At 33.7% G+C, this 10,369-nt stretch overlaps 1 protein-coding gene across 1 annotated transcript in view; it reads left to right on the top strand.

Annotated features, from left to right (window-relative positions):
• The first annotated feature begins 1,167 nt into the window (after nucleotides 1-1,167).
• The window catches only part of LOC143236311 (potassium voltage-gated channel protein Shal-like), an 11,778-nt gene continuing 2,576 nt past the window's right edge, over nucleotides 1,168-10,369 (top strand). The window contains exons 1-2 of the mRNA XM_076474588.1: nucleotides 1,168-1,331; nucleotides 3,540-3,722. Coding sequence (XP_076330703.1) covers nucleotides 1,179-1,331; nucleotides 3,540-3,722 — 336 coding nt within the window. The 5' untranslated portion in view covers nucleotides 1,168-1,178. The remainder of the gene's footprint in view (nucleotides 1,332-3,539; nucleotides 3,723-10,369) is intronic.

The raw sequence follows: 10,369 nt of genomic DNA on the forward strand, positions 1-10,369 counted from the left end.
CTACCACATATTTTTCTATTTTACAGCTCAGACTGTAGTAATCCAAACTACCGCATATTTTTATATTTTACAGCTCAGACTGTAGTAATACAAACTATCACATGTTTTTCTATTTTACAGCTCACTGTAGTAATCCAAATCCTCACGTTTTTCTATTTTATAGCTCAGATTGTAGTAATCCAAACTATCACATGTTTTTCACAGCTCAGACTGTAGTAATACAATGTATCACATGTTTTTCTATTTTACAGCTTAGACTGTAGTAATACAAACTATCACATGTTTTTCTATTTTACAGCTCAGACTGCAGTAATACAAACTACCACATATTTTTCTATTTTACAGCTCAGACTGTAGTATTTCAAACCACCACATATTTTCTATTTTACAGCTCAGACTCTAGTAATCCAAACTACCACATATTTTTATATTTTATAGCTCAGACTGTAGTAATCCAAACTATCACATGTTCTTCACAGCTCAGACTGTAGTAATCGGAACTACCACATGTTTTTCTATTTTACAGCTCAGACTGTAGTAATCCAAACTGTCATATGTTTTTCTATTTTAGAGCTCAGACTGTAGTAATCCAAACTGTCATATGTTTTTCTATTTTACAGCTCAGACTGTAGTAATCTAATACAAATTATCACATATTTTCAACGCTTTTACTCAACATCATGCTCAAAGTTCAATGATTCAGAGTTCGACGAATGTGAGTTTCAGTTTGGAATAAGGGAATTTGCGTACCAACGTTTTCAATTATAAAAAAAAAAGTGTCGCCAAATTAGTTCTTTCAAACCTTAGAATATGACACATTTTACACTGTTAGTTAACATGATAAAATAAAGATTAGTACTTAAAGCAATTGTATCTTTGTTTTTGGAATTAAGCACAAAGCTACATAATGGACTATCTGTGCTCTGCCCACCACGGGTATCGAAACCCAGTTTCTAGCTGTGTGAGTCCATAGACATTCCGCTGTGTCACTGGGGAGCAAAACAGTTGCCAACTAAAATTACTTGTGTAATTAAACGTTAAGTTATTTTATAATAACATACCGTAAAAATGTATTCAAAATCTCATAAACATATACAGAAATATTGATTATTATTGAACCATTTATTTATCTTTAAAGACAAATAAATTATTTTCTATTCTCACATAGGTACGGTGACATGGTTCCAGCCACTATCACGGGCAAGATTGTAGGTGGTGTCTGCTCCTTGAGTGGAGTACTTGTGATTGCACTTCCGGTTCCTGTTATAGTTTCGAACTTTTCTCGAATCTACCACCAAAATCAAAGAGCAGATAAGCGAAAAGCTCAAAAGGTATTTGTTGAAATTTACGTCTAAATATAATTGCAATTCATACGGTCACATTTGTCTTATTTTTCAGTCGAAAAGTCTGGTTGAGGTTCGCTCTCTTTCCTGGTAAGTCCTAACAGTAACAACGCTTCTGAATTCAAAATCTACCCATGTTTAGACTTTATAACTTGTAACTTCAAATCCATTAAGTTTCATTCATTAGCAAAAGCATCAAAATGTTTATCTAAAGACAGCAAATTAAAAGTGTACGGGTGCTGTTTATTGTTGAATTATATATTGGATATACAATTGTTGTAGTTATGTATTATGGTCACACACACTACAGACAAGATTCCAGACTTCACGAATCACGTGATAAAACAGTCCAGCAATAGAACTTATGACAGGAAAAGAAATAGAAGTTAGCTGAGAAAGTTGAAATCTCACTCCTTAATATCAGTTCATATATTCGTTGGTGAAGATAATAATTCCGTAAGGTTCATATGAACGTTATGTGGACGTTTTATCAATTTCTATTACGTTTGTCTTTATTTTTTTGGAAGTTCATTAAAATTTAAAAAAATAACACTTAGTTATTTTATAATTGCTTCATTACCAAGCACTTATCTTAAATTTAGCAATACTCTAAGTTAAACAGAAGTAATTCATTTTGACTCTGTTATCATAGTAATTTACCTGTAACAGAGGGAAAATATTAATGAACAAGTGTTTCTTACAATAGCTATAACATGCTATTTTTGCATGCTTAAAATGGAACAGTTCTTAATTATGTAGTAAGTGAAAATTACAGATATTTCATATGAGAATTTCACTTAATAGCTATACATACAATTTTTTCCCGTGGCTATGTGTGCCCATATTTCTCAGGATTCAGAACTTGAACTTTCAAATATTTGTATTTATTTTGTTGTTGTTACTATTTTACCTGATACCGTTATATCTTTTAAACTACTTTTATATTAAGTTTTGGATTAATTCCATCATCGTTATGGAGAAGACGTTAAGAAATTTCAAAGTATTCGACTTGGGACTTATTATTCTCTCCTTTTAATTAACTTTATTAATTTGATATGACGTGAGTTTAAGGCTGTATAGTAAGTAACACGGTTAAATAATTTTGTTTCGAAAGATTAATAAGAGCCGACTTGTTATCTTTGTATTACCAAGCTGATGTTTCAATTCACTTCTAGTGTCATTGCTTGATAAACGTGGCATTCTCGACATATTTCTTAATGAATGACTATGGTTAGAAAGTCTTAACATCAGAACATTCAAAAAATGAAATATTCTTGCTTGTTATTAGCTTATTATCAAATTAATAAAGTTAATTAAAAGGAGAGAATAATAAGTCCCAAGTCGAATTACGTTGAAATGTCTTAACGGCTTCTCCATAACGATGATGGAATTAATCCAAAACTTAATGTAAAGTAGTTTCAAAGATATAACGGCATCAGGTAAAATAGTAACAACACAAAATAAATACAAATATTTTAAAGTTCAGGTTCTGAATCTAGAAAAAAATGGGCACACATAGCCATGAGAAAAAATTGTATGTATAGCTATTAAGTGAAATTCTCATTAACATCAGAAAATTCAAAAAATGAAATATTCATTGCTTGTTATTAGCTTATCCTCCTTCTGGTTCTGTGGTGAAAAAAGGCCTCACCACCAGGATTGATAAAATTCTTATTTGGAATTTACCCCTAAAGATAACAGTAATCTTTAAGACGTTATGTAAAAAAATAAAAACACTTTAAATGGGGATAAAATGGAATGCTTTATCAAAATTAGCCTGGGGCTGGAGGCAAGTGGTTTATTAGTAAACACGACCATAACTACAGTGAATGGGGCTGGAGCCAAGTGGCTTATTAGTAAACACGACCATAACTAGAGTGAATGGGGCTGGAGGCAAGTGATCCGTAAGAACCAAAGCCATTTTGGAGTTAGTTGTTAACATTAACCATGTGGAAGCTTTCAAACACGCTTCTATTTTACTTTCTGTAAAAATTCATTAACTGTGTTTTCAGAAACTCCGACATAAGTTGTTAAAAAAAACAAGCCCTGATTTTAACTAGGACTATATAATATCATACATAGTTCAAGCCACAACCTTCAAAATGAAAGTGTACTTTTGATAAAGTAAACAGATGATAATACATCTCTGACAAAAAGTTATCCCAGATTATATGTAATAGCTTTATCCACTTTCAGAAAGCGAGGATGGCCAGAATCCGAATCGCCAAGGCGACAAGTGGTGCAGCATTCATCAGCAAGAAGAAGGAGGCCGAGGAAAGACTGGCTGCACGTGAAGCTGGACACGAGGTTGAAGACGCCCCAGGCGATATATTCCAACTTCAGCATCATCATCTTCTTCAGTGCTTGGAAAAAACAACGGTGAGCATTTTAATCTCCAGAAGACCGCTCTCTCAGTACCTTCATAATCAAGGTCTAGGCATCAGCTTTATCAACACGGCTATGCTCGTGTATACTTATAACTGTAATAGTAATCTCAACTATTTAAATATACGTTAGTCCCCCGCCAGTACAGCGGGAAGTCTCCGGATTTACAACGCTGAAATCAGGGGTTCGATTTCCCTCGATGGTATCAGCAGATAGCCCTATGTGGTTTTGCTATAGAAAGCACATACACTTAATCATAGTAATTTTATAAACCTGGCATGGCCAAGTGTGTTAGGCGTTCGACTCGTACTCCGAGAGTCGTGGGTTCGAATCCCGTTCGCACCAAACATACTCACCCTTTCAGCCGTGGGTACGTTATAATGTGATGGCCAATCCGACTATTGGTTGGTAAAAGAGTAGCCCAAGAGTTGGCGGTGGGTGGTGATGACTAGCTGCCTTCCCTCTAGCCTTACACTGCTAAATTAGGGAGAGCTAGCTCAGATAGCTTTGCGCAATATTCAAAAAACAAACAAAACAATATATGTCACACCAAGTTACGTTTTTATTGGATAGCAAGAAGTTACAAGATAAATGGCGTGTTACGGAACTGTTAAGAATAAAGAAAACATAAAAATACACATATATATATTTATATCTAATAGTATTCAAAATAGTATGATGATAAAAAAAGCTATCAATCTTATACTTTTCGACAGACATAAAGAAAAAGGCACTAAATTACAAATAACATAAATTAATTATAAATACCCTTTTTTGACTAGTTATTTATTATGCTTTTAAATAAATCAACTTTTTTCTAAACATTTATTTGTTTACACCAAGAAAAGAAAAAAAAAAGACTATAACTGGAAATACGCAACCTATGAACTAGATTCAAGCCTATCTTTCTCTAATCAAAACAATACGGGCAATGATTCTGTGTGTGAAGTTGTTCCGTGTTTGTCCCACTGGGAGGCTGGTTCAGAATAAACCGCTTCTCTCTCTGTAAGAAGTTTGTGTTATTCCATCTATACTGAACCTGATACCTGGATAATATACCCGTCACTATGTTTCTTTACTCATGGTATATTAGATATTTCCTGTTATCCGAAATTTTCTGATTTAACATACCTTTTACAAGCCATGTCCATTTCATGGCGTAATAATATCAAGTTTGTTTACACTGAGCTTTGCTACTGTATGATTACATTTTCAGTCCTATGGTCACAATACGGTTCCACTTAGAACTCATAAACACACGCATAATCCTATTTTTACATACAAAATCTTTTTCAAACAGACCTGTATTTGTGTCTAGAAATCATTTATCGTGAGTTATGTAGTTCTCTGATTTCTTCATCACTTCATTTTTATTTATACTTGTAACGGTGAAGCAAGCTGTTTAGTTTTGTATTTACTGTAGTTTTTTATTTGTTTTTGAAACATTAATCTATACTGTTCAGGCGTGTTATATAACACTGCACAACAATGTTTTTGCTTCTTGAACAATGTTGGGTGTTCATTATAGATTTGTGGCTGCTGATCACGAAAATCACATCCAAATTTGCCCGTTTCATCGAAATCTTCAGTTTTCACCAGGATATTGCTACAATGGAAAAACGATATCAGGGCAACTGGAATCCGTCAATGCTTGCTGACTACTGTTGTACGCTGCAACGTGATGCACCGGACATTGAATACAAACGAAAATCAGGAGCAAAACACTTTTAATTATTTTGAACTTAATAGCGTATTAGAAACATAAACGCAATCAAATACGTTATTGCCGGTAAACAGTTAACTGTCTATTTCTCACAGTTCCTACGTGATGAAGCAAAACTAAAACTATATTTGTGCATATCCACCGGGTACCTGCCACAATCAGCAAAAACTTTTCAGGAAGCAAAACTTTAAAAAAAAAAAATGTTGTGCAGTGTAACTGGTCTTATGTATGATCTGCATATTTTAAACATGTTTTCAAGTGAAACTCCTTAGTTTGAAGCCCGTCAGGATTCTAAAGTAAGTCGCTCTTTTCCAGATTTTGGTGTTAATGCTATATGTATATGATATCCATGTTACTTTCAAGTCAAATATGACCTCTAAGAACTTTGCTAATGTTACAACCTGTAAAAAAAAAAAAAAAAAAGAGTTCCATCTAGAGATTTCTATGGTGTTATTTTACATGTTTATTTTCCTTTTTTGTAAATAAGATGACGTATGTTTCGTGCTTGTTAAATTTAATTCTACATATAATGAGTGAAGTTCTGTTTTGTTCAATAGTAACTATACATTGTATGTAGGATTTGGGACTCTCTCTCAGATAGCAAAATTACCTGTCAACCGTAAGCAGAAAGTGTGGTTTGGGTCTTTAAGCAGCACATCGCTGATATATCGTAGTTTGTTTTTTTTTAGGAAAACCCGCCTCTTGACTGTTGCACTTGGAGTAGCTGCTCTCAACAATTAGTCTGATGATCCTATCTGCCAGGCAGTTAGAAATTTTGCAAATAATTTCTTTAGTTAGTTTCATTCTGGAAAAATGTGTATCTGAGGGCATTGTGCAACACTTGATCGAATGCTTTTTTTACATCAATAAAACATGCCACTGTGAAGTGTTTTAGTTAAAACCTCGTGTTATTTCTTTCCTTAAGCTAACTAGATTGTCTTCTGTTATTCTTTTGGAAAATCGTTTTCTATTCCAGATTGTATTCTAGGTAAGTTATAAGTCTAGTGTTTATTAATTCTTCTATAAGTTTTCTTATACTGCTGGTTAATCTTGTGGGTTTGTATATTTGGAGGTTATTCGACGATTTTGTTTCCTTCTTGAACATATGAACATCAGCCTGTTTCCAAGCGGTGGTTGATTTATACCTTGTTTATAGAGATAAGTTCAACATCGCTGTGAGGTGTATTAGTAATCACAGAAGGCATTTTTTTTGAATAACATGTTTTGTATTTTGTTTTATCTTGGAGTTTTCTTCTTCTAGAGTTTAACGTTTTTGTACTTCTGCTGATGCGATGGGTTTGATTGGCTGTTTCGTCATGTTGTCACGTTCTTGTGGTTTTAAGCGCGTGTTCTTGTGGTGTCAGTTATGAAATTTGGCACATATATCTGTTTTAACATAACTATTCTACTGTGTTCATGAATAGGTTGTCCTTATTTCAATAGGTTATCCTTATTTCGATCATTTGATATTTTAGATTTCATTTGGAGCTGTATTTCCTGTTTATTTGTTTATATCACTTTATTATTTTGTTTAAGCGTTGATAGTAGCGGTAGATAGTTAGTGGTATTTGTTTTGTTTGATTTTGTAGCCCTTTTTATACGGGACCAGAATGCTTTGAGATTTATTTTTGAAATTATTTGTGTACAGTGAATTTCACGCTACCGTCCCTAATTTTAAAGTGTGGCTCGACATGGCCATATGGTTAAGGCAATCGACTTGTAATTCGAGGGTCGTATGTTCGATTCCCCGTCAAACCAAACATGCTCGCCCTTTCAACCGTGGGGCGTAATAATGTTACGGTCAATTCCACTGTTCGTTGGTAAAAAGAGTAGCCCACGATTTGGCGGTGGGCTGTGATGACTAAGTGCCTTTCCTCAGTCTTGGACTGCTAAATTAGGGATGGCTAGCGCAGCTAACCTCGTATAGTTTGCGCGAAATTCAAAACAAATGAAAAAATTTTAAAGTGATAGCCAGAGGGAGGGAAGGCAGTTATTACAACCACCAAGTTTTGAGCTACTTTTTATTAGCATATAGTAACATTATAACGCCCACAGAGACAGGTTTGGATCCCGCAAATTAAGCTAATGAACGAACATGACATATATCCTTGCATAAGTGTAACAATATGCAGAGCAGAATAGGATGTAATTTGTTTATTTTGTTGTTGTTTTATTTTACCTAATTTTCCTAGTATTAAAGCTCTACAAAGAAACATTGCATATTTCTTTTGTCTAATTTTAGTAGGTAGTAAATTAACGTGTTTTCTCATGTAGTTTGAACAAGAAACAAAAGCGATGAATTTTTTTACCTATAGCTATAATTATATACAGAACAGGAACTGATATAGCCTATATCTCTTTCTAGATATAACAACATGGTAACTAATAAGTGATGTGACATTTTTTTATCATTGTGCAGACGAAGATATAATGAAGACATTTCTGTACTCGTGTTTTAACAATATAAGAAATAGGAACTCGAACGACGTAATTTCACAACTTGGGTAGTACTATGTTGATTCATATACAGTGGATTAAACACTTGCTTCACGTATGATGTGTGTGATAAGATTAATTTACAACTAAAACACTATTTAGCAATAAAAGAAAAAAAACAGATATACACGGAAGTGATTCTTCGGCCTCCCATATACGAAGCGTATGTATATGAGTCTAAATCGTATTTTATTTCGCGCAATCTGTTATCTGAAGAGCACTTAGAATGAATGGAGCTGAGTTGCAGTGGCTATTAAGCTTAAGTACCGAAGTTTATACAGCGGGTAAACGCGTACTACGCGTACGAAGCCTACTTAAAATTTAGGCCTAATTGTTGATTTTTTAGTCGTCTGTTGAAATTCGCATTGAGATGCAATAATATTACCTTCTGTATAAACCAAGGAGAGATAAAGAATTAATTTAATGTGTTTCCTCGCCCGTTTGCTGATGTTAATTGTATTTGCCTTTGAAGTTAACTTTATAAAAGTCATACTTTTGCACTCGTATAACATATTAAACGACGTTTATTTTTACGCTGTATAAACGTAAAAAGTACCAGTGTACAATTAGCCAACAATACTGAGTTTCCAGGTTTATGAACATGCATACACGCATGCACTGCCAGGCACACATTGTCTTTTAGTTTCGTAAATAAACAGTTATATACAACCTTTCCTTTTCTATACGAAATAATATAACCCATTTTTGTATGGATATAACAGTTTAAAAACTAGAAACTTAGGTAGTGTATTTATTTAATCTATATTTAACAGTATTCTGACGAAGAACTAATGTAGTGTATTTCGTTTTGTAGAAGTAACAATATATAGGCTAGTAATTAATATACCACATTTTACTCTGCAAATGAAACAACATATAAAGCTTAGACTAAAGTAGCGTATTTGTTTACTTAAGCTTAGATATAATAAAGTATATTGACTAGGAAACATTGTTATTCCCTTTTTCCAGTGATGTAACAATACAAATACTAGAAAGTAAATTGATATACCTGTATTTATTTACATATTTTTAATAACATACAGATTAAAAGTTATTGTGTTGGATAATAAATAGTTGTACCAATCTACAATAGCAACTAAAATAGTATTTATTTTACTATTTCTTTTCCTACGTATTGCAGTATAATAACTAGGAAACAATACTTTTGATATCTTAATACATTAACTAGAAAACATTGCGATATTTTTATCTACATACACTTATCGTGACACGTTTTAGTTAAATGTATCAATAATATGTAATAATAAATAAAACAAGGGACAAAGGTGTCGTATTATTTTTACAAACGTACTTCATCATACAGTTGTAACTAAGCTTAATACATTAACATGTTTCTCTCTCACTATGGCGTCTCCAGTAGCACACCGGCATTTCTGCAGACTTATAACGTTAAAGACCGAGTTTCGATATCCATGATGGGCAGAGCACAGATAACACATTGTGTAGTTTTGTGCTCAATTCCAAACAACAAATTAGAGGTAGTCAACGTAATTTTGATATGTGGTATTTAACTAAATATAACAATCGGATCATTAAGAATTAATTACACATTTCTTTTCTCGGAAGAATTGTTTGTTTGTTTTGAATTTCGCGCAAAGCTATTCAAGGGCTAACTGCGCTAGCCGTCCCTAATTTAGCAGTGTAAGACGAGAGGGAAGGTAGCTAGTCATCACCCCACCGACAACTCTTAGACTACTCTTTTACCCACGACGTACATGTTTTGTGCGACGGGGATTTGAACTGGTGACCCTCGGATTAGAGTCGAACGCCTTACCCCACCTGGCCATGCCGGGCCTTCTCGGAAGAAGCAATGTAGACTTGTAATTAGCGTATTTCTATGCGTATGTGTAACATTAAGACTAGGAAATTACATGACGTATTTCTTTCCTTAAATATGTTCCCCGCTGGGACAGCGAAGTATACTGTTACAAAACTACAATCAGGTATTCGATTACCCTTGCTAAACACAGCAGATAGCCGATGTTGCTTTGCTATAAGAAAACACACACACACACTTTCCATAAATATAACAATATGCAGACTAACAATTGGTGACGTATTTAGACTAGGAGTTACGTGACGTATTTAGTCACCTTGATGTGAAAGTATTCTGTCTAGACACTGACAACACACATTTCTTCACATAGCTCAAACAATATACAAACGAAACAACGTCTTGTTTATCTAGCTTTATCAATATATAGATCAAGAACTAATGTGGCATATCTCTTACGTAATTTTAAATATATACGGATTAAGAACAACAGTCCATTATCACTTGTCAAGTTGAAACAATTTAATCACTAACGTGATGTAATTGTTTCACTAAGTGTAACAATACTTAGCTAAGGAAGTAGGTAACGTGTTTGTTTACTTGATTGTTCAATGTGCAGTCTATGAG

The sequence above is a fragment of the Tachypleus tridentatus genome, chromosome 13 (assembly GCF_004210375.1).
Source record: "Tachypleus tridentatus isolate NWPU-2018 chromosome 13, ASM421037v1, whole genome shotgun sequence".
NCBI lineage: Eukaryota > Metazoa > Arthropoda > Merostomata > Xiphosura > Limulidae > Tachypleus > Tachypleus tridentatus.